The sequence below is a fragment of the Glossina fuscipes genome, unplaced genomic scaffold, assembly GCF_014805625.2.
Source record: "Glossina fuscipes isolate IAEA_lab_2018 unplaced genomic scaffold, Yale_Gfus_2 1, whole genome shotgun sequence".
NCBI lineage: Eukaryota > Metazoa > Arthropoda > Insecta > Diptera > Glossinidae > Glossina > Glossina fuscipes.
The window spans coordinates 22,980,980-23,007,358 of record NW_023998415.1 but is presented as its reverse complement, the minus strand read 5'-3'; the positions used below and the strand labels follow the sequence as shown (position 1 = coordinate 23,007,358).

General features: G+C 32.3%; 1 protein-coding gene across 17 annotated transcripts in view; it reads left to right on the top strand.

Moving 5' to 3' along the window:
• Positions 1 to 13,396, top strand: part of LOC119632105 (formin-binding protein 1) — a 76,749-nt gene extending 63,353 nt beyond the window's left edge. For 3 of the 17 annotated variants that reach the window (XM_038024836.1, XM_038024835.1, XM_038024837.1), the window contains exons 5-14: positions 1,234 to 1,378; positions 1,460 to 1,750; positions 1,818 to 1,996; positions 2,070 to 2,256; positions 9,661 to 9,696; positions 10,471 to 10,820; positions 10,920 to 11,054; positions 12,249 to 12,281; positions 12,503 to 12,669; positions 12,749 to 13,396. In XM_038024836.1, the coding sequence (XP_037880764.1) occupies positions 1,234 to 1,378; positions 1,460 to 1,750; positions 1,818 to 1,996; positions 2,070 to 2,256; positions 9,661 to 9,696; positions 10,471 to 10,820; positions 10,920 to 11,054; positions 12,249 to 12,281; positions 12,503 to 12,669; positions 12,749 to 12,912 (1,687 nt within the window). In that variant the 3' untranslated portion in view covers positions 12,913 to 13,396. The remainder of the gene's footprint in view (positions 1 to 1,233; positions 1,379 to 1,459; positions 1,751 to 1,817; positions 1,997 to 2,069; positions 2,257 to 9,660; positions 9,697 to 10,470; positions 10,821 to 10,919; positions 11,055 to 12,248; positions 12,282 to 12,502; positions 12,670 to 12,748) is intronic. The other 14 variants (XM_038024845.1, XM_038024843.1, XM_038024839.1 and 11 more) reach the window with 14 other exon arrangements.
• The last annotated feature ends 12,983 nt before the right edge of the window (positions 13,397 to 26,379 follow it).

Sequence of the window (26,379 nt, the reverse complement as noted above, 5' to 3'; positions counted from 1 at the left end):
TTCAGAAATCCTTTCCAGACAAGTAATTTTATTAAAGCTGCATGTAATTTAATTGGAAGCAATCTGAAACTGATCAAAAGTCTATTCCTATTCTCTTTTTCTTCTTCTTCATAAAAACACTGGCCGTTAATCTTAAGCTTATGATGATTCGTCTTGTAACCTCCTTCGTATATGAAATATATGTCAATGTTTCCGTAAGAGTGAAATTCTATGAATTCACTTTCTTTCGACTTTCCATCCGCCTATCACTTTTTTGTTGAAACACTAAGATTGGAAAAATGCAGAGAAAGCATTTGAAATTAGTCTGCTATGTTCTGCGTTGGGTGCAGCTCGATTTCGAAAATGTTCATCATAAGAACAAAAGGTTATATAAAAATGCAATACGAATTGACACGTCCCGCAATTTATAAATCATTTTGAACAGCTCTTTTCTAACCCGATCTGATATTAGATTCAAATCAAAGACTAGTTTCGGCGGTAATACTCGCTACACGCATGATGCAGGTATCCAAAAACGCGTAACAAGGTGCACTAATAAAGGTGGTGCGGGAGCTTAACACGTGATGCATATCGTAATAAAACGAGAGGATACGTTTTATTATCCATAGCTCGCAAGTTTACTTACGTAATCCAGAATAATTATACAGATTTACTTGTTATATGAAAAATGAACGAATGGTATGTGAAGAGCTTTTTCCCCCGGACACCAGTTCCCTTACTCTCCCGAACTGCCTGCAAACAATTGAACTGTTCTTGCGAATTCTCTCGCACTTAGCCCCTTTCTTCTGAAAGGATTTCTGGGTTGAATACTACTATCATTGTATCTATAAAGATCATGATTTAAGCCAGAAATTTCACACTGTTGCATTTGGGAGCTGTACGTATAGATCAAAGAAATACATTATAGGAAAGAGAAATCAAAAATTTTGAATTACGAAATGCTCTCCTTGATTGGCAGTTACACTGCAACACATACGTTATAAATGGACTTAATATTTCGCTCCCATGGCCGATAATTTGTGACCAATTAATGTAGATTTGAAGTTGTTATTGATTCACAACTCACATGCTCAGAGGTCGTATCTCTCTTGTTTCATGTGTACATGATCGACCATATTTAATAAAAATTCGTTAGCTTGCAAAAGTCTTTTTTTACCCATATTTTTTTATTCATATTTTTACTTCTGTCTTCCTGTTATTTGCTATTGCTTATTAAAATTGTTTTTCATTTAGATTCACATCACATCAAGCTTTTCGAAATGTACTAAAAGAGATCAACGATTTGGCCGGTCAAAGAGAAGTGGTGGCCGAATCTTTACAGCTGCAAATAATTCAGGGCATTACTTTACTTTCAAAAACGTTACGAGAGGAACGAAAGGTGCATTTTAAAGAGTTCAATTTTTATATATGAAAATAATGATTATCAAATTATTCCTTCTCTTTCTTTACCGTTTCATAGAAATGCTTATCAAATGGTACATACTTGCAGCAGAATCTTAGTTCGCAATTATCTGCACTGGAGAGAGCTAAACGTAATTATGAGAAAGCTTATCGTGATTCAGAAAAAGCGGTTGACAATTACAAAAAAGCTGACATGGATCTGAATTTAAGTCGAGCCGAAGTGGAACGTTATAAAAATATAATGACTGCCAAGATACAACAGTCGGACGATGCGAAAAATGAATATGCTAATCAATTACAAAAAACCAATAATTTACAGCAACAGCATTACAACGAGCTATTGCCAGAGGTAAATATATAGCAATTGAATAACGACGACTAACATTTGAAATAATTTATTGTAATGCAATTTGTAGGTATTTAATCGTCTGCAAGAGCTCGACGAGAAACGTACACGAGGTATACGTGAATTTATAATAGGCGCTGCTGATGTTGAGTCTTCAGTTGCTCCCATAATAGCTCGTTGTCTAGAGGGGATGGTTAAAGCCGGCGAATCCATTAACGAGAAAGAAGATTCCTATAAAGTTATTGAGAGGTTGATTATTTTTGTTGCTATAATTTGCTTTGCCTGCTCATTGATATGCTTTCCATTTTCATTTCGCTTTTAGGTATCAATCCGGTTTTACACCACCGACCGATATACCTTTCGAAGATCTTTCCAAACAAGACCCCGAATCCTCACAAGAGTCTCACTACAATAATGTGCAGTCCAGTCATCTAACAGTTAAGGGTACCATCAGCGCGAATAGAATTAAGAAACGCGTGGGCATATTCAATATATTTGGCAGTAACAAGGTTCGTACTATATCATATAACACACACACTTTACTAACGGTAAACACGATATATATGGAGTGGGTGAAGGGGACGGTCGCGCCCGGAGCGTATAAAGGTAAATTTGAATTCAATTGGAAGAGGCTCGTAAAATAAAAACAGCAAATAGAACAGTTTTAACCACATGAAATGGATAATCTCTGGAAGGAATTGATATCTGTAGCATTCAAGTATGTCTGATTGTAAATAAACTAAATCAGATGATCACTCGACAAACTTTGGTCCCGGTTACGGTTTGAGAGCTAAAAGTCATCCTTATAATAAAAGGATCATCTATTCACTATTCACCTCAAAATGTAAGGAAAAATGAATATTAGACCAAACACTGAGTCCAAGAATGCCTTTTCAACATTTTAGTATAAATAGAATTATTTTTAACATTGCGTATACTTACTTTTGTTTTCCGCAATGAATTGACGCATGTTCGATAAACATTCAAGCGAGTTGCTTATTCGACAATTCATTTGGCTGAATGGAGAATATCTGTTTCCATGAAAGGATGTACAGTTTTGCATCTAAAAGATATTGAAAAACCCAAGGCAAGTTACAGGCATACTAGTCAGGCTCGATGCCTGTTATGCTAGTTTTCATATGTCAAAGCTTACTGTTCATGAGAAATCCTATCTGGTGTGGGGTCCAACAAATAGACTCATATGCTTCAAATTTGGTCCATTTCATGTTTGTGTCAAATTACTGTCAAAGACAAATTAGGGCTTTTTGGCACAGAAGGCTTTACGTTTCCTGAGAATCCTTATATGCGTTGTGTAAGATTGATTTCTTTGTCAACTTACTGTTGTGAACCAGTTTTCACCATGATATATTGAAAATTAGATCTTTTTACCATATCAAGATGCAGGATTCTTAGGAACGGTTATCGGAGCATGAGTTCACAAAATTGCCCTAGCCGAACCAACTTGTCCATACGAATTAAGAATGTCCAAATACTATTACCCAGCGGTTTGGTGGACCGATTTGAATCACTTTCAAGTGCGTCCACCTTTCAGTGAAAACACATCAGTGTACCGAGTTTCATCAAAAGCAAAAATTGCGATCTGTAGGTTGAACAAAAAACTTCATGGACAGACGGAGAAACTTATCATCATTATGCTACAAGATGGATCTATTTTAATCCCTTCTAAGCGTTACATACGTGCGCACAATTTTAACGAATCCTATACCACAATTCGTGTAGGGTATATAGAAATTTACTCTGAAAGTGTGAGTGACATACATTTTTGCATCATTTAAAAAAGGCATAATCAGTGTTAGTTAGAAGAAGAAATATATGGTAGACACAGTGGAGAGGCTAATACAATGCGAATATCAAATTTCCCGAGTAAATTTTGTCATACGGAAGTGAATGGCACCTTGTTGAAAAAATCGCCATGTCGTAAGCTTTGTCATATTCCGTACGTTTCTCGCCGTCATTACATCAATTGCTGTTAGAAGCATTCCCTAATGACGGTGGTTGCGCATGGTTGGAAAAACCACATCCAGCTGAATCTTTCAAATGACAGCGCCACGGATATTCAATTTTATCATCGATATTAATGGTCCGGTTAATCTTTATCATTGTTAATCCGTTGTTCATCATCCGCTGCCCTTCAGGAGCAGTGCTCTTTGAATAAAGCAGGAGAAGCCACGTGTCCTGCAAATTACTCTTTTTTTGTAGCATACAACTCGACTTAATTTAAATTCTCGAAAAACGATGCTCTGTATGCCCTCAGTAGGGTAATTTATATTGGTGCAGAAAGCTTAAAGAGATGGACAGATGGACATGTCATAGTTTCATTCAGTGCAGTTTAGTGCCAGTTACGGCTTCTCTTGTCAACCAACAAGAATATATGTTGCTTTCCCCAATATGTCCGCATAAAATGCAGATTTGTAAGCACTTACGCTTCGTGTAAATAATGAATGTGGATGTTCGTACATAGATCGATCTCTGCTTTCATTTGTGCGTGCTTTTACCCTAAGGAAGGTAAGACGTTTTTTGTTTCAAGTTTAAAAGCGGCGCGAGGGTATTACTTATGATTCGTATTCTGAGCGTTCAATTACAATATTTAAGTGGAAAACAGTATCTAGGAATTATCGAATGGGTAATTTTGACTGATTGAAAAAATTATTAAAGCATGCGTGAGGATTTTTATGATAAGAATTTCAATCTAATGTAAATAGATTTTTGCTAGCAATTCGTAACAAACCTCGATTTATTTCTGTGCATCTGAATCCTGTTTAGCAGCCGTGCTCGGGTGGGAAAATAAATAAGGAGAGTAAGGTTTAGCTATGGTCTAAAAGTTGCGCTTTTCCATCGAGACAATCAATTGTCAATAGAAGTGATTGCAACATTCCATGAATAAAAGTTAAATTTGTTTCACAACTGCCCACTTGGCATAGATCTAACGTAACTAATTCCGTCTTAGTTTTATTTTTACTTTTTCTTTTTTTTTTTTTCAAGCAAAAAGGAAATATTTCTACCTAAAGACATATGCATTGAATAACCATGATGAAAGGGAAAGTAAGATATTATGGCGTTGTATGAAAGTATTATAAATGTTAGAAGAGATTTTCCAAGAAAATTCGGTTTGACTTGATTTTTCAATGCTGTAGCACCAAGCATTTAGATACATTGCAGATGAGTTTTAATTTCTGGGGCGGTGTGTGGCGGATATAAAAAAGAATACTTTGAAAATTATTCTTTACTTTATCGAGTTTGTAGTCGCAATTTTTTTTCCTTTTCTATTTCTTTCATTTATCCCGTTTTTCTGCATTGAATATTTATAATTAATTTACTTTTGTTTTATTTTCTAATTTATCTGAACGCGATATCGGTTTTAATCGAATCGTAACTATGCTTCCAATGGACGTAAATATTTCATCGTCCTTTGTTTCTACACAATTTTATGTAAGTACTCAATGTCCAAAATTTTGTTCACCTTTGCGAGAGCTTGCCTTACGTTTCCACAAATCTACCTCTACTCTATCACCTTATATTGTAAATGATTGTGTTCTTGTCCACCAACACCTTTAAATGAAGGTTTCATTTCTGAAACACTCATCTTTTAAACATATATTCTCAAAATTTTGTTTTTCATTTTTTCTTCTTCTATCCTAACAATATATTATTTTTTAATTTTTCATAACAAAATTTATTAATATTTTGAGTGAAAACGTTTTTATTTTTATTTATTGTCGTACAGGCCCATCCATATTTTCGTTTACCATGAATACATTTAAAATTTCAAAATATTGAATAATATTAGAATAAATTCATCTCAAATGCATTTGTTATAAAAAATTATTTACTTATCCGAGCATGAGAAATGTTTAAATAACATGCGCATATTTTATTTCCACAATTGGCATGTTTGTGTTCGTTCGTTGAGTAAAATAATAAAAGCGAAACTTTTCTTTAGTTGTTTTAAGGTCTATTAAATAAACAGTGGTAGGAGTGAACACAGAAGGGAGAAAATTTTAAATCCAAATTGAATTTTTCCTTAATACGTATAATCCAACGGGTAGTCATGGGTATCGAAAATCTGCTCCAAAAACCTTTACGAATTGTTATTCCGCAACATAAATTAAAATCAATAAGAAGATTATATTCGGTAGCGACCGAATCTTATATACCCGTCACCGTTATCCTATTTATATCTATTCTCCAAGTCCTTTTATTTAATACCCATATCGACGGGATTGTGGAGAAAACATTAATCAACCACGTCATGAAGGCCGTGATATTTAATTTAGAATTAACGTACTTAGCTTGTTGCAATCTATTCTCCAATTTAAGATGTAACGTGCATGTGTGGGTGGGAGTTGCGTACACCGAAACGCTTAGACGCTCCGACGCTTCAGCATCGGGATAATGCGGACTGTGTTATGTTTAAGCACACGTACGTTCAGGGCAAGTCCTCTACAGAAATTGTCTACTAATTAAGTCCTTTAGTAGGACTAGAGGGCTTCTCAGCATTCCGACTAACTTGTCCTGGACGTGCCTGTATATTGCACAACACACTACCGTGACTCGTCTACCCGGCTTTGGAACAACCTACTAGCAATCGTCTTTTCTATTGTACCTGATGTCTGCATTTTCAAGTCGAACGTTCGTAAACACTACTCCCTTTCTCACACGATTTCTTCTTATAATTCGTATATAGGTCTTCCCATGAGTGGCTGGTCATAAAAAAAAGCCATAATCAATTGATATACTGTTAAAAAAAAAAATTGCTACGTTTATGACCATATGGACCATATTCACCTTAGAATTAGCGCGTTTTTGACGTATAATATATGTTGAAGTGAGGAATGTACAGAACAATTTTCAATATTCTGTCTTCTTTGCCTCAGAAAAAAATTTAAAAGAAATAAGAAAAAAAAATTTTTTTTGATCACTTATAAGTTTGTATGGGCGCGCCCATTTTTGTTACATGCATAAAGTAAACATAGAAAATGGCAGCCTTCTATTTCTCATAATTTACAAGTAATAAGTAAAAAACCGTAAGTTTTTGTTTGCAGAAACACACAGTTTATTCACAATTTATGCCCGACTGCGGGCTTCTGCTCCGACCAATTTCTCCCATTTTTAACCTGCGTGCAAGAATTTTCAATATTGTTGAGAAATTTGAAGTCGGTGGCTTCATTTTTGCGACCAGGGCCATAGGCATTGATGCTGATAAAGAATATATAGACTTTATGAGGTCTGAGGAGCTTTCTCCTGGGTATTGCAAACCTTTTGACAAAGCGAATATACTCCCTATCGTTCGGTGATGGGTATAAAAAAATAAATAAATAAATAAATGAACTTTCAATTATTGTGCGATGCTATGTGAAGCATGTTCGTTTTCTTTTTACTGCGAATGTGAGAAAAGTTTGCAGCTTTTCAAGCTTTCTTTTATTGTGCCATTTAATCTAAGCCTAATTTTATCTCTTTCATATTTAATATGAAAAGTTAGGATAATAGATACGCAAGCAAACAAATGGCCGCTCTATTCCCCACTTAGGATCTCTGTCGCAATAGTGAACTCTGACTATAATTTTTGCAAGTTTTCGTACATTTTTAATTAAACTTAGACAATTTGATAAGAGTATTCATATTCATATACATAAGTTTTGAAACGAGCCCCCTAATTGTATTCAAAATTGGAAAATGTTTCACACTGAAACCTCTCGCAATATCAGAAAATTATATTATACACAATGCTGATCAAAATTGTTGCAAGTAATACTTGGACGCAAGGATGTGCATATACAGGCTTGGTTTTTGCTATCTCTATTTAGAGGTCTACTTATTTGATCTATGGTCATACAATTTTTTACTTTTTTACTTTATTTTTTTTATTTATTTTTTTTTTTTTGAAGTAGAAATCTGCGCATTTGTATTTCAATCGAATTTTGTGTTATTAAATTTGCTGGATATCGAAGAAACCAATGCAACGACTATTAGTTACTTTAGTAATAGGTTATAAAGCGTTAAGATATATGACTGTTGAAATTAAGTGAGTAATGAAAGAAAGATTACAAATAGATTCGTTCATATACCTTCCAAAATAATCTTGTTTTTTAAGATTACAGCTAAGCCAATCCCTTATCTTTTTCGCATAAAAGGGTATATTGATTTTTTCGAAGCGTTTGCAAAACCCAGAAGGAAGCTTCAGAGACTCCATAAAGTATATGTACGCGTGATCAATATCAAATACTGAATCGATTTAAGTATTTTCGTTTGTGTGTATGTCCATCTGCGTAACTGTGCTCTTAGCGGTAACAATGAAGCTATTGACTTTAAATTTGGCAGAAAGATTGGAAGTTCTTTCATGCACGTTGGTATTGAAAATTGGCCGGATTGTTTGAAGGACGCGTCTGCAATACGACATAAACTGAGAACACCTTCTCTTTCCCAAAGGAATAAAAAATTGGTGTTTAGTTCATTATAAAAACTTTCACGGGTATTTTATGGGCGATGATGAGAAGAAATGGGAAGAATTGTCCACACCTATTCAGTATTATAATGTATTAAAAGTTTTTTTTTTTTTTCGAAACCTTTATAAAGTACAGAATCAAGCTTCAAAAAGGTCATAATATTATGACCTTATAATTTCTTGGCCAGTTTTAAATTCGAAACGCCCCTAAGCATGTTCGTCAGTTCGTCTAGCCAACTATGTAGTATCTGTGACAAACATCCTCCTGTTCGCAAGGAAGGGTATATCGTCTACAAATTTGCAAAAAAAGGCGGCCAAAAAAACGCGCTTACAACGCTCACTCGCTTATGCAATAAAAGCTGTAAACATCTTTGCTTTCCGTGTGTTTTGCTCATTACTTCCGCTTTTACTTTACAAAAATAGAAAAAATCATCCGCGCGCACCCAACATTGTAGAGTGTAAAGATTTAGTTTTTGGTTCTGTTGCAGTTTTTCTTAGAATAACGGTAATGGGTACAAAAGATTCAGCTACGAAACGATTATAATTTTCTTAGTTGTTCGCGTTCTTATGTTAAGGTTTGCAGTCGGCCTTTATACCGCATTCAAATACCATTAAGTTTCGTTATTGAACGAGACCGGACGTTATGTTGCCTTATTTAACGAGGGATACCATAAAATTTATCTTAAACAAGTGAGGTTCTAAATCGAAATAACACGTCTGCTCGACTCGCTTGTAAATATTCTGCTGACGTGAACTTGTGGACATCTAAGATTTGCCCTAAGACTGAAGAATAAAACTGTTTTACTATATATAGGTATATATATGTGGTAGATATATATATATATATATGTATATAAATGTATATACATATATATATATGTGTATATATATATAGATATATATATGTATATATTTTTTTTTTTTCTTGCAATATTATTAGTAGAAGAAAAATAGAGCTGAGAGCGCTTTTTAAAAATTTATTGAAAAATTATTCCAAGATTATTTTGTTAAAAATTAATTAATTTGTATACCTTTTTACCACAAGTCCTTTTAGTTAAATGGCAATTAGTTGTTGTTTACTTGCATTTCTGTTTACGCTTCCTTTTTTTGGATTTGATTCTCTTTTGTGTAATTAAAATTTTTAAATATTATTTACATCATTAACAAAAATGGATTGTCTTCAACTGAACAATTTCTTTATTTTTCTACACTCTACCATTTCAACATATGATATTTTATCATATAATTCTGATTGACAGTAACAACTGCGTTATGAAAAATTTGCTATTTTATGTTTAACAAAATAATAATAAAAAAAAAAACAAACAAAACAAAACAAAAACAAAAATATACAATAAAAAATGAAAAATGAAAAACTGTCGATTATGTTAACGAAACTGTGAATTGCAAATTGTGATACATTTTCAACAATCGTATTAATCTGTAACAGCAACAAAAGATTATTGAAGCCTGTATCACCCTAAAGGTATGAATCAATTGCAAATGAATGCTTAACGTTTTTAAAAACATACATAACTAATGTTATAATGATAACAATATTGATTACATTTAATATAAAAATTATATAATAATTATGCGAAATCAAATAAAATAAAAATAATATCACAAATTTTATTTATATTCACCTTAGTTTTTTCATTAGAATTTCATTCATTCTTCCAATCACCCCACCTTATCATCATACCTCATCGCAGTTCTCATCATTACGTAATGAAAATCGAAAAAAAATACATCTGTCTTCATATATAGTTTATAGTTGATAAATCGAAATTAATTTGATTGCCATCACTATGCGTACGTTATGCTCATTTCGTAAAAGAAATTTTTAAGTTTGTCGTTACTACTGCCACTTGCGGCCATCTTTCTATTTTATTTTTAATTTACCCAAGAAATTGATAGTTTGAAACTTTGTGGATGTTTTCTTGCATGTTGTAACGCGTTACGGGTTTTTTTTAATTTTTTTTAATTTTTATTCCTTTTCCTCTTCTTGATTTGTTTTAATATAAATTATTATTTTATTTATTTATTTATTTTTTTTCCTTTTTACTTCTTTAACTTTAATATATATATATATTTTTTTAAACCACGTTTGCGTCAGTGTTGCATTTTAATGCACTTCTTACACTTAAATTATGTTTATAATAATAATAAAAAAAAAAATAAAAAAATAAAAAAAAAATTGTACCGATGAAGCCTATTTTAAATGCAATTATCCTTTCGTTTTATTTTAATTGAATAGAATTCCCTTACCGCGGACGGCCAAAAGGAAGACTTTAGCGATTTACCACCGAATCAGCGACGCAAAAAATTGCAAGCGAAAATTGCAGAATTACAGCAAAAAATCGCCCAAGAAACAGCTGCTCGTGATGGTCTAATGAAAATGAAAGTTGTCTATGAGGCAAATTCATCTTTGGGCAATCCCATGACCGTGGAGGGTCAGCTCAATGAGTCTGAGCATAAATTAGAAAAGTTGAAAATCGATTTGAAAAAATACCAAGGCTATCTAGAAAGAGCCAATCAAATACCCATGGCCAGCAACAGTCCGCAAGCGAATCGAAATAATTTACATAATGGCCATCGAGTATCAAGGTAAGGTGATCGATTAGTTTTTTCTTTTCTTATTATCTCTTTTTTCTCTGAATTTTCTTAAATTCTCTTCTAAATGTGATTTATTGCATTCTACTACAGGCATTCCAATGGCAGTACTGAGGATAACAATGAGGATGGTGATGATCAGCCAGACGATGGCGGAAGTTTAAGCAGGTCAGATTCAGAGGATAATGTGGCGCAAATACAAAATGGCCATAATAATAACAATAACGGGTACACTCATAAGTCTATTGTTTTAAAATTCATTCCATTCTTGTAATTGTCATTCATCTGTTCGATCATTTTTCTGTTCTTTTCTCTTCCGTGCCAAAGTAGTAGATATCACTCTTTTATAATCTCATCCAATATTGTTCAAGATTTCTTTTATTTCATAATTGGAAAATATTTCTCATATATTGCTATTAATTTAATTATATTTGTATTGCAATTTTCGCTATAAAAGCATAGATAAGGAAGATAGCATTTCATTTCGGGGAAATTAGACTTGATGTACACATTAACTGGAATAAGTTCTTAGCATACTTTCCAATGAATAGTCTAGAACAATTTTCGACAAATCGTCTAACAACGGCACTGTTATGAGCCCTTCTTGCAAATACTTTATTTTGAATACAAAAGCGATTTTCTAGCACTCTTAGGTGATTTCACATTGCTACGAACTACGGCAATTGACGTGAGGCAATTATCAGTAAAATTTACCTTTAATTTCTAACTGATATTATTCGTATCTATGAACGCGATGCAGTAGAAGATTTTGTTAATCCGTTCGCATAATATTGAATGCACATATATCACAGAACACTTAAAGCACGTATTCTCATGATCATAGTGATGTCGTAATAAACCATGTTCTTCGCATTCTTCTTGTTGAAGTATTCATTCATTGTTACGATTCGGAGAATAAAGTTTGAAGCTTTGATGAAAATCCGACGATTTTAGTATATTTGCGCTTATAGCTCGCTATCTATATCGAATAAAAGTAAAGTTATTCAAGTAAAGTAAAGTACAATTCTTTATGAATATAGTTCGGATTGTGTTTTTCGAATTACTTTCATCTCACAATTTGCGAGCAGTAGCCGATAATCGATTGATGGCAACATGATACAGTACAACTCCCGAGAGTATTTCGTGTTATTTTCCTAATATTTCAGATTTTCAATATTTTCTTTGATATAAATGCTAGAACACTTCATTTGCATATCACAATCACGTACATTTTTTATAGAGTGAACATTTTCGAAGAAATTTTCTTTTATAAATTTTTCATTCACTCACACATATACACTCGCTTAATACAAGCCTCCTTTTATCTGCATATTCAGAAAATTTTGCTTATAAATTAAAGAAAAGAAAAAAAATGTTTTTTATATATGTTTTTATATCTTTTCCATTGATATATACGTGTAGAGTGTCACTATCTAAAACGCATTTAAATAACAGGTACATAAAAAGATGTCGGCACAGAAATTCTAAGAAAATAAATACAATTTTAATTTGTAATTGTAATTCTTTCGAAATGAAACTTGAAAGTATTTAATTTGAATTTTTTTTTTTTTTTTTTTTTTCATTTTAAAATTTTTTTTATAAAAAAAAAAAAAAAAAAAGAAAGAAGAAAACTTTGTAACAATTACGTGTAATTTATTGCATGTGTTCAAATTCAGCAGTTCAGCTAGTCCTGAAAGTGGTTTGGGTACATCACACACTTCATTGCCTGGTTCTGGTCAAGGTAGTGCGCATGATAACGCCATGGGTGAAGACGCCTATTATGAAACGGAAATGGAGCTATTACAGCCATTGGGTACATGTCGGGCACTCTATCCTTTTGAAGGTGAATTGCATTAATAACGATTCGAAAAGCGCATGAAAATGAAGAAAGAGTAAAATTTCATTATCCCATTCCATTTCAGCCACTAGTGAGGGCAGCATTCCAATGAACGAAGGCGAAGTACTACAAGTTATTGAAATTGATCAAGGCGATGGGTGGACGCGTGTGCGTCGCCTTAACAACACCAATGGCTGGGATGAAGGCTTTGTGCCTACAAGTTATATTGAATGTACACTGTATGCTTAATAAGTCAAAATGACGACAACGACGACGACGACGACGACAACACCACAAAAAAAAAACGCAATTTTTTTTTTTTTTTTTTTTTTTTTTCTTTTGAAACTTTTTCTTGTAATAATACTTTAGTAGTTACATCTCTTAACTAGTTTACGCGCTGACATTTGTATATTTGTTTACTACCTTGCTTTGCATAGTATGCAGATATTTTTTTTTGCCCTCTTTTTTCGCCCTTTTTGTTTCATTATGAGAATATATTCTATTATAGGTATTTTTTATGCAAAACGCTGCAGTTATGATATGACTAAGATAAGCAGACGATTAAAGCTGTATATGAAAATCAAAATTGAAAGTATATTTTGGAGGCGTGGCAAATAGTTGTAACAGAATACTTACATTTGTTTCTTAGTCTGCCTGAGATGAAAATTTTTTCATCTCATAATTTCATAATTTTTGTAACAAAATAAGAAAAATAATTTTTTGTTTTGTTTTTTTTTTTCTTTTTTTTTTTTCTTTTTTAATTTCCTTCTTAAATAAAACAGTATAAAATAATTTTGGAAAGTAGAAAAAAGCCAAAATGTGTCCCTCTTTATGAAATATTAAAACAAATAGAATCAATTTACTTAAGTATATATAACAACAGCATATACAAATCAAAAAAAAAAAAAAAATTGCCAAACATTTAAAAACAAACAATGATTTACTGAAGACTGTTTAGAAAGTTTTTTCAAAGTTTCATCGAAGATACAAAAAATACCCTATAGTTCTGTCATTTACTACGTATGAGCTGAAAATTAAAATCGACAAAACTTAAATATTTTTATGAATTCCCGAGAACAGTCATAGCACAAGTTTGATTTTAAATTTAACACACCAACCCAGTATATCGTAAATCCACAAATTTGTTGTGATCTACTATTTCATTTACCGAATATCTTTTTGCAAGTGCAAAGGGCTTAATAAATAAAGTAAAGTCTTACACCAACATAAAAAATCAAAAAAAAAAAAAAAAAAAAACAAGAATTTCGAAATTTTTTTTGGAAATTGAAATTTTCATTTAGGAGAAATCAAACAACTCGATTGGCTGTTATCTGTCTAACAACATTGATAGATGCTAGAGTTAAGCCGTTGTTTTAACTTTTGGAAAATTTGAAAAAAAAAAAAATGATTTGAAACTTGAATCAATTTCTAAAAAGGTCAGTGAACATGCCGCTTTATTAAACGGTGGAAAGCTTAACTTCTTATTTTTCATCTCCAATTCAATTAAATTGCTTATATTGTTTCTGCTTCTGGATGGCGATACAAAGATCGTATATAGGGTTAAGCAAATATGTTCATAAAATTTCACTTCACTTTTTTTCTTTTTTTTTTTTTATTACCTTCGAGATTTCGTAATTTCGTAATTTCGTAAATATTGTAACTTTTAAGACGGTTGTTATGACTTCGTGAACAGAAAATAAAATAGAAATGATAGGAATAGACTTAAAAAGGATGCTAACTGTAATCATTGAAAACCTAAACATTTCACCTCACTCACCTGATTATAAACGTAAAATAAACTACCAGCACCAGCGACCTATTAAAAAAAAGAAACGTAATATTTATATACTACATTAATAAATGGAAAAAAGTATTTTAACTTATACAGACGTATATAAAATAAAAAAAATAAAAATAAAAAAAATAAATAAAAATCTACACAAGATTGACATGCATGTTCAAGCATCAAACGATTGCTCTTACTACATACAGTATGACTTTCATTATGATTTCAGCCTCTTTGAAACATATGTTCACTAAAAATTATTTAAGTACTTGTAAAACAATGTCTTTCTTTTCTATTATAAAATCGATTTGTGTAAAAAATTAAATTACATCTATTTTTTAAATATCCTTAATAGAATATATATTATATATTATATTATTTTCTAAAAATCCTTTTTAATGTTATTTTAGCTTAAGTTTAGATATGTGAGGTAAGGCTTAAGTCAATATATTAATTATTCAATATATTAATTAGTAGCTTTTTTATATATGTATGTATTTGACGTTAATTTATGCAACAACTGCAATCTAATGGTACGCTATAAATAAATAGATATGTGCAAGTATTCTGATTTAATTCCAATAACGCTATTAGAAATGATAAGAAAATCAAAATTACATTCGCTTTGGGTCGAATCTTGTATACCCATCACCTCTCAATACAATCTCAATACATTTTCGTTAACTGTGGCGAGTGCTAGTTGGCCGATCTCTAACGAACTGCTGTTATATATTTTTATTATAGATTTAAGATTCCTATATTTGGACGTATTCTCCCTTCATTAATTTATTGGAAACTTGCTCACTCACGGCTCATGCACATTTTCAGATTTCATTTGTGATATGTTTCTCATTCCTGCATATGCTCTCTAAGTTTTAGTTCTTTCAATTTCTGCTAAAAGTGAGACTTTTAATAAAAAATGATGGAAGGCCGGACACATATAAATAAATCGGACCAATACTGATACTGGTCAAGTATATATATATATATATATATATATATAGAGGATACATGAGAGATATTTCTGCGTGTTATGACTAAAATCTCCACACTATTACTAACAAATCTCTCCCATCCTTTAGTACAAATAGTTGCATTCTAGAAGGGAAACATTAAACGTAAAACAATCTTTGTGATAATTAGATATTCTTTCCACATTTTGTTTATTTCGTGCTTGCTAGAACCTTATATAAGTATATGTCAAAAGAGTACTTGCAAAATATGATAGCCTCCTTCCTTCAATATAGAAGAACATAAAAAAATGCGATATTTGTCCCGGGGCAAATCTTTACTATCTAACGCCTTCAGATAGTATGGAGAGATTTTCAAATATACTTTGGATTGCGAACGTGCCCCTTCTTGATGGTTTTTACGTAGCTGCGAAAATCATTTCCTAAAGAAAAGTTGCGCACCGAAATTTTGCTTTTCTGCTTACAAGCCGATTTCCTTTGTATGTGTGTTCTAAATTTTCTTGGTAGGCGGTTAACGTTCCTTGTTTAAAATTGCTTTGTGCAATGCAGACTTGCAATGTAATTGTCATGTTCCTGCTTTCCATCTTGATTTTATGCCACCGTGAGCGTGACAAGAACGACAAGACGAAAAGGAGATGCCAATGATACTAAATCGTCTAAAAATGTCCATGAGCAAGATTCTTCTCTTTTTCTCTTTACTTATATATTGTATCTGATGCGTACAGCCCGCTTATGCAAATGGAATGATAAATTAGTACACCTTCGCCTTTTAGGGTGGTGGGTATAAATAATTTAAAGCTATGCTACAGTAAACTCCACTGAACTTGATAAGTTGCCTTTGTTTCTTTGATGTGTTTAATGCGTATGACGCTGTCCCGCATATATGTGGGACGCTTGAGCTTTGAATTCTGTTCAGTTTTTATTTTTTTGCTTTATTTAAGTCGAAAGGTTTAATAAACGCAAGAATATTGTACGAACTTTACAGTAAATATATTCACATGTACACACACACACACACATACATACACATACATATACACGCTCTCAAATGGACGTAAATAAAGCCGAGAACATATATACAAACAAATTTACACAAGCACAAACATAAACACACACAGTCACATATACACCATATCACGACTATATTTAACAAAATTATATAAGAAAAATTATAAAAAGGACGAAAACCTAAACAAAAATATTCATATTGTCATTCATAATCATTATATACAATTGCTATTCTATTAAAATTAAAGCAGAACAACTAAAAAACTTATATTCGCTATGGTGCGAAATTTTCGGTACCCACAACCTAAGGTAAACATATTAAAAATACCTGCTATTTTTTCCCCTCCCAATAATTTGTGTATGCCGCGATAGAGTCCATGAGGATAATGTTCGCATAGAATGTTTGTGTTGTTATGGCAAATCTGGTCAGGTTAATATTTGCTAAAGCTTGCTATTAAGTAAAATTTTCTCAAATTTTGACTGTATTATAATGTTTCAACTATTGTGATAAATTTTAGATCATATAGTTTAATATTGATCTAGAAAATTGAATTAAAATTGTTTGGGCCAAGTTTTAGTTCCGCTGGCAAATTTTTTGCTAATTTAATAATATGAACAACAGGCGGATGTGACTAAATCGTCCCAAGATCTTAGGCTAATCAAGATTGCATTTACTTCATGGATTACAGAATGACTAAATTACTATACGTCTAAGCTGCGGGGTGTGGGTATAAGAAAGAAAGATATCATATATTCAGCTATTGTGACACTAACTTTGTATTGCGAAAAAAAAAAAGAAAATGGCGTACAACATTATTAACAAAATCAACCACTTGAAAACTTATATAAATAATAATTAAATAAAAATAATAATAAAGCAAAAATATTAAAATAAAAAAAAAACAAAAAAAACAAAGTTGTTTTAGTTGCATTAAATTTTGATAGTGTTTCGGCCATACCTGGTTTATATTAATAGTAAGGAATTTCCATTTTTGGAATTAAGAAACAAAACTAGTTGCATTAAAGATATTTGAGCATGAGGAAGCTGACACATGTGCTGTATCACTTAAGAAAATTAATTGATGCAATTTTGTCGCGGCAGGAAGAGAAAAAAAAGAAGAAGATTGTCTATTAAATACGTCATAGGTCATACGCGCGATGGCATGACAAACATCGTGACTGGTATTGTAGTGGAATTTACGCTCTTTCGCCACTATGACATACTTGGGCCAGGAACTGGATTGCTTGTTTCTGCGTCTAACATATGTAAGTAAGGGAGTTTCCGCTTGGACGAGCGAAAATGCTTGGAAGTATTGGCGAAACGCAACTACCCCAGGTTCGAGTATATACAAGTACGGTCTGTTTGCATGTGGTTTAATGCGGATAATAAACGATCTCGTGCAGATAAATGCGATGTTCTTTAAATTGAATATTTACTCTATAACTGAAATTTCTTACAATCATGATACTTTAATAGTTAATCTCTCAAATGACAACTTTTTAAACTTTAAGGCGAAATTTTTCAAGAACTATTTCGGTCTTATATATTTTGCATTGATAATCTTGCGCAACGTGAGCTTAAATGTAATCAGGTGGGCATTTTGAGCTCCCGAAGAAGTTATTTGTAAAACTCCTTTATTGCATTTGTTTGTGCTACGTGTTCAGCTAACTAATAACGGCGAAAATTCAGATTCTGGGGAGCAACGGTCCTTCCTTTCGTAGACAATTTTAATATTAGAGATCTGTCCCGTCCATAGATGTCACGCGGGCAAATCTGAGTTAATTACATTCTTCACGAAAGTGTTTTAACATTTATAACCAAGAGCAAGAGCCATCCTTTAAGGCGCCCCCCTTTGATCCAAATGCTTATCCTCACGGCTATTCATCGATCAAAATCTCTTTAACTCGCCTTACTTACCGAAACAAGACTGAAATGTATTTGGTACACGCATGTCTTATTGGTCTCTTGGCAAATGACTAAGATGATCCGGCTGTCCGATTATTAAGTTTAGACGCCGCAAGGAAAAGATGTGCTGCGAAAAATGTTAAATCTACGCTACTGTAATATTTATATTAATTTCGTTCCACCATTGTACGCGTTCAACACGGAGAGGAAGTCAAATCAAGAGGATCGCCCTACACTAAGAACGCACCAATGCACCCTCAAAAAGCCTACATCTGCAATTGGCGATCGTGTGGAAAATCTCACCATTAGGCACAGGTCTTGTGGATGTCAAAACCTTTCCCCAATACGTAGATTTGCACTTGGAGCGATCAATCATATAGACATCCTGAAAGTATCTGCTGAATGCATTATAAATAAAATATTTAGTCTAATTACAACAACTAGACTAAGACTAGATCTAATTCCTCTTTGAAATACAATTGATAGTCTTAGTTGGTAGTGTTGATCTCAGTTTAGTTTAAGAATTTATTTGTGCGGATTGAGCGAATTGCAATAATAAGTACTGCACTGTGAAGAAGTTATTTGTATTCGGTCGATTTCGTTCTTTGCATGCCATTATTCGGCTGCTGATGACAAATGAATACTAATTGCCTTTCAACTCTTTATGTAGCACTCAAAAAGGTAAGGAACGCTACTTTTTAGGAGCATTTGATAATTGGGTTTGTTTTGTGGTTTAACTTCATAACAATGTGGAAATTCTGTTTTCAACAAAATCAGACGGTTCCCATACCAGGTCTGCAAATATGAAAATATGAAACTATAGATGGTTATGTTTTTTTAAAACTTGGGCATCTGGCAGCAACAATCGGTGGTATTGTCAGCTTATATCGAGCATAACGAGCTAAGAGTAAAAGTGATTCTATTTTGAGAATCCCAGGCGTAACATCCGCATCGACGAAAATATTCAATCGCTTTGGCAGGACGACGATTCTTTGCGTTTGACGAGACCAGAAATGCCTGACCTATATATAAGCTATAGAACTCTGCTGAAACTGTTAATAATGAACGCTACGAGCAACAATTAATAGGTTTTTACCATTCCCAAAAAAGGCCAGACAAGACCACTCTTCCACAAAGCATCTATTTATCCGTCTGTCCACATTGCATAATTGAGGTGTATTCGCCTAGCTCGTGTCTTTGTCATTGCCGCTTCTATGCACCAACAAGTCACGCAGCTGTTAGAGAACTATTCTCGGTTCATATAAATACGGCAAACAATTCCCTCGAAAGGGAAAAAGTTTTTTTAGACGCAGTTCCTCGACGCTTCAGCAACAGCGCAGGTCCTCGACGCTTCAGCAACAACCGATGAAAATATTGAAGCAATGAAGAAATATGTTATGGAGATTCGTCTTACTATTAGAGAAGTTGTTGAGGATGTCGCCGTGGCAGTCTATGCATGCTTTAGGCATAAAACGCGTGGCAGCGAAGTTTGTTCGGATATTGATAAATTTTGTCTTTGCTTGTTTGTAATTTTTTTGGCCAAAAACAGCATCATTATCATGCCTCCGCCACCATATTCACTCCGTCCTGCGCATTTTCCCAGTTCCCGAAACTGAAACGACCAATGAAAGAATGAACTTTCTTCACGATTAAGAAGATAAAAATCGCTTGGCTGGAAGAGCTCAAGGCCATACCAAAAAGCGCATACCAGGAGTTCTTCAAGGACTGGAAAAAGCACTACCAGAAGTACACTATTATATCTGAGGAAGTTTACCTTGATGGACGCGAGATAGATAGATGTTCATGAATAAGTAAATACTTGTCGAGAAAAATAAAAAGTCATTTTTTTTTCTCTTGAATATACCTCGTATACGCCTGTGATATATGTATTTATTTAGCCGGAGTTTTATTTTATCATTCATTTACATCGTTATACTTTTTTTTCGGCGGGCCATGCTTGGAATGCGCCGGTAAAAGACTATCTGAAAGTGAGCTGGATAATGGGGACTCCTCTCGTATGACATTAGCGATGTATGCGTGTTTTTAGGCACCAACAGGCAAAAACAGGCGGACACTACAACTCACGTAGAATTCAAAGGGATGTAAAGAGCGTTATTGAGTTGTGACAATAGATGTGATATGCATGGTCAACCAATGAAACTGTGGCTGGACAAGGAATGCAAACTGTCTCTGCTTATGGCAAAAAGGCCCAATACCGTTAAAAGTATCAGAGCATAAACGAGAGAATTTACGAGGGAGCAAACAGCTGATATGCCCCACTTGCCGACAAAACTAAACTGCAGGCAGACTAGAAAAGTGTTATGAAAGTAAGATGGATAAGAGCAGTCGGCCTCTTGGAGTAGCTGGATTGAAGAGCAACATGTTTGACGACTACTCTATTCTTTTGAACTAGAGACGTTAGAAAGGCTCTCATCGAGCTTGATATGAGTAAAAGTCAACAACAATAACACTTGTGCTGCTAAGCTTATCAGGCCGTTTCCTAGTCTATGCAGTAAGCGCCACCAGGTAGGTTTTCTTCAAGCCGAAGCAAAGTTGCCAAAAAGTTGTCTAAACAGTATTCAGCATAAAGGAGGATGAGTCCACAAATCCATGCAATGCAATTATTCCATAATTGTAATCGATATCGTCATCGCCAAACCATGGAAAACATGGTCATTTACAATGTCACGGGACATTTACAATTCAGCCGATGTAAGTAATGATCATCAATATGTATATTGCAAAAATCTGTCTATCGGTAACTTAACGCCTTAACTGATTTAAATGTGGAATTTAGTCACTAATCGTTGTGGTGAAATTTAGGCTGACATTTTTTTTTTTGTCCATTCAAAAAGCGAATATATAATAATTGATAGTAAATAAGTACAAAATTCAAAACTTGAAGTGTTCTAATATGAATTGAAATTTAATAAACTGACAAATTTCATATGTTTTGCATCCAAATAAAGGCGGGACTTGTTTTATCACAAAGTAAGAATTTCATCGCAATTTTTTTTGACATATGTGACATTTTTTTACATGAACGTGGAATTCTTCCTATAACTTACCTTGCTGTAATGCCATGGCATTAAATCAGACTGCTATTATGAGATTTCATTTTTTCATTTATTATGATTTTATTTAAATTTCATACATATTGTGTACATATAGATGTATATGTTTATGTATTCTTGTTGTATTTCTTTTTATTCCTCTTCCTTTATTATTATATTATTTATAATCATTTCATTCACAATTGAATTCATATTTTTTGCATATACGACAACTAATCGGAGAAACTGTTTTGAATAGGGCTTCAATTAACAATATGATTATTGCGTTTCAGTTTACACTTCAAATGCTGTCTTCATTTTATTTTCCTATACTTTTTTCTTTTAAAATAAATTTCGCTAGATTTTCTTTTGATATGATTATAGGTCTTACGTTCATTTATATAGAGCTCTTCGCCGTTTCCCTTTTATGTATATATGAATTCTTATTTATACAATAACGAAACTACAATTTACATATGCATTTAGAATGTTAAGAACCTAACAGATGGGTGTGCGTATGTATGTATGTATGTATATATGTATGTATGTATGTATGTATGTGCGTATGTATGTATGTATGTATGTAAGAAAACATAACAAACATTAATATAATATGATATATTCATTTAAATATTTTAATTATTAAATATAAAATAATTCATTAAATATAAAATTTTAGAGAGTAGCTTTCATTTCATTTCACTATTTTTAATTCTTTTTATAATAATTATTATTGTTATTATTATTATTATTATTACAATTATTTGTTGACGTTCATTTAAAAAGGGAAAAAGGATTTATTTGTTCAAGTTTATTAAGATCTCCTCTTATCCTTTTTGCTTTCATCTTAGTATTAAGAAATTAAATTAGCAGAGAGTGTTATCTAACGAAAGTCTTGCTGGGAAGGGCATGTAGGGATTTAGTTATAGTTAAGGTAATAGGTAGGTAGGTCTGTGTAAATATTCCCTCTATATAGATAATATCATATAAGTTTTATAGCACAACCATATTTGTGTGTGGGTGTGTGTGTTTTTATATATATATTTGAAATATATTTCACATTTCGCATATCATTGCATTTATCCTTATTTATAAACTGCTCTCTCTCTCTCTCTCTCTCTTTTTTTTCCCCTTAATTAGACGTATCGTTAAACTAAAACATCTTCACTTGCATGCATGATTTGTAATTGGATTATAAGTATATATATATATATAGTATACATATATTTATACATATATGTTCATATATATGCATATATGCACGTATTATGTATATATATACGCATGTACAAGCATATAAATATGTATATATATTTATATATATATATTTATATATATATGTATATATATATATATATATATATATATATGTTATATAAAGTAGTAATAAATTGTGTTTTAAAGATACTTGATACGCTTACAAACACATTATATATTAAATCAAAACTTTTGAAGTTTTCCCTGCCTTTTACCTTTAGCTACACGGATTAGAGTTAAAAGTGGAAAATAAGTTAATATAACGTTTTATCTATACATGAGTTCACACAAGTGTGTCCTTTTAATAAAGTTTTCGTGTTATTTTTTTGTTATTCATTTATTTATTTATTTTTGTTTTTTTTTTCTTCTTTTTTTTTTTTTTTTTTTTGATTGCATTTAAACATTTAAAAGATTTGTTGTAATAAAATAGATTTTAATTTTAGAATTTCATTACAGTCTAAAAATTATAATAGATGAACCTTTGATTTATATGATAATATAGAGATAATTGCTGCGTAACCATAGTATTTGCAAAATATCAAGCAAAGCCATTTCGTGTAAATTCGTGTGAATTTGAAAATTAAAAATTTCCAAAATTATTAATGTATTTTCAGTTCTTGATCACATTTTTAAAGCTGCGCTATAATATCTATACACATGGGCTTGAATACAAATCTGAGCGTAAACTGACTTTGTATTCCTGTTTACAACTTTAGCAAAGCAGACTTAGCTATGTCTGTCCTTCCAATCGCGTGCCAAATATTTGATATCCAGTAACGTTTCCGCTCGAAATAAAAAAACGTGCAGTTATTTCACCAATTAATCCACGTGGTAAGCGAAACTGAAAACTTTTGTTATACAAGGTATATTAAGTTTGTGCGGACGGTTGTAACATCTAGAACAATAAGCGGTAGATCTACTTTTTGTCGTTACGATAAGCTTCTGTCCGTTTTTACGCCGATCCGTCTTATGTCAGTCCATGTATTCTTTTGTTCAACCTATAAATTTGTTACAGTGAGGTATCTTGGCCGCATGGCAAACGCTGAAAATTGTTTGGATGTGACCACTTCCCATAAAAAATCATATTTTTTTAGAATAAATCATCATAGGACTTATAACGGTTCTAGTGAAAAGCAAGGTTTCATACGCCAGGAAAGTCTTTATGGTGACAATTTGTCCTTAGTAAATCAAGCAAAGGAATTCGGATGACATGGGCGCATTTTTTCGACCACATCATATATAGGGTTTTTCATCAAAGCAAACCTTTCTTTGGCGACAAAGCTTAATTTGTGAATTGTTAATGTGTAATTTTTGGTGTATTATCAAATAAGCGAAGTGATATCTAATGGCTAGCCTTAATCTAATGGCTAGCTTGCTATATCATTCTTGCTCTTCTTTTTTTTTTTTTTTGTGTATAATAACACAGTTTGCTGTTGGAACTGAGCGATATATGCGACTGATTTAAATTAAAGTTGCATAAATTTCTTGAAAAATGAATTTGTAACGTCCCCGTTAGTAAAAACCCTTGCAATTATTCTATTAGGCGGTCTAGTAATTATACTGGCGGAAGATATTACTATTATTATTATTATTACTATTATTATAACTTTAGATTAATGAAATAAATTCTTGGACTAAAAAAAAAGACATTCAGCACTAGCCACACAAGCTATCGGCTCTAATTTATAAAAGTACGTTAGATATTTAGCCTAGTAGTTTTGATAAAGTAGTATATTGTATTGATAATGCCTTTCTGTAGCTGATTGTAGAATGTTCATAGCGTTAATCCTATGCAATAATGCAATACTTCTAGCCAAGGTTAAGTTAAGGCAGTCACAGAGAATATGCTTTATAGATAGAGAATTTGCCCGCAATTGCAGATTGGGGAGGATGACTTCTTCAAGATCCATTGGTGAGTTGGAATTGTATGACCAAGTTGAATTCTCCAAACTGTTTGGATCTTGAATTTTCTCAACATTTGTTGGATATAAATGTGGAGTTAATTGAGCATTTTTAAATTTTGTTGTTTTGTTTGCTTGTTTGTATTGTTTGTAATACATGTTTGTTGGTTTATTGGAAATGATTCTTGTGTTACTGTGCATTGAAATAAATAGCTAAATTTACGATTCAATTAAGTTTACGGCAATATCGTTTAATTTCCTGTTAAACTATTGCTGCATAATTTCCAAGAAAAAAAAAAAGCTTTGAATAAATGAAAACAAAGTAAAGAGTAACTGAATCGAATATAATAAGTAACTTAAAGACTAAGTCGTCTTTGCGACGGGCCTTGCAGCGCCCAACATCGGTTACAACACAAGGCTTACGATAGTGATCGACCCGGAATCATTTTTCAAATCATCGTCTCATCCATCTAAAGATATATTAAACTGATGAGAAAACTTCAGATCGAATTGGCCAATTTTCGAATTCTCTCCCCTGCAACTTTTCCCTCGAAAAGCAACCCTTTTTATGAGAAATCAGTCTAATTTGCATTAATTTATGATGGAAATCGTTCTGTAATAGCAAATCGACATAATACTTAACTGTATTGAATCTGGATTAGGTAACTTAATCGCTTGGATTTTCGCCCCGTATACGGGTTTCAAGACAAGCCCTTATATGACAAAAAGGTCTAATTTTTAATATATGTTTAATACGATCTATTAATGCACCATAGTAAACTCGAATCACGCTGAACATCTTTTTTTTTTATTTTTCATCCTACCCCGTATAAGCGTTCTCTTCAAAAACCAAGCTTTTGAATGTTAACAAAGTCTTATTTTGAGTTTTTCAGAGAAATATGTGGCGAATAGGCGATGTAAGAGTCGAAAAACGTAAAGAAAAGCATAAGGCATGCAGCCTATAAAGATGCGAAGTTTCATTCGTTTGTCCCTCATGTGACGTGAAGAGAGCTCGGAGAGATGGCGCAGACAATTTCTAAGAATGGTTAGTTATTTTTATACGCAAATGAATTTTATAAATGAATTAACGACTTCAATTATATTAAACAGAATTTAGATAAGTCTTTATCCATTTTTCCCTTTCCCCTTTCCCGTTTCCCCTTTGCGGCGGTGCGCTGCTGCGCTTTCTTTACGCTTTATAATCACATCAGTGATTAACAAATTTCATATTAAATTCAAATCATTTATGTTGTTATTTAAAGCGAATGCGTTACACAGCAATTATCTGTAGGGCAACATTTGGTTGATTAGAGTTTGTGTGCGCTTTTATTTATTTCAATTATATCATTTCGCCTATAATTTGCTTGATTTCTTAATAATTTACTCCCGAGTACTTTAAGTTTATTTTATTTTTTGTGTCGTTATATGATTGATATAAAGGAAAAAGTCCTACGATTTTTTTTTTTTCCCCATAAAGCTTCTTAAGATATTATTTGATATTAGTTTTGAAACCAAATGTTGACTTCTCTCTTGTATATAATAGTTTAGTTGCAAAGTTCTCGCTGCGTTACTATGATTGTGATTGTAGTAATATATATATATATATATATATATATATATATAGGTAATAAGTAAAACGAAATTTTATTAAATATAACAATTTTTATATGTATTTCATATGCAATATAATTCGCAACAAGTAACATATAATATATATAAAAGAAATTTCCCATTTCTCCAACAAAACTCCGTTTTTATTATTAATATATTTAAAGAGTTTTATTTAGGTTTATTTTTTTGAATTTTGCTTCTTTTCATTAAAGATTGAAAGATT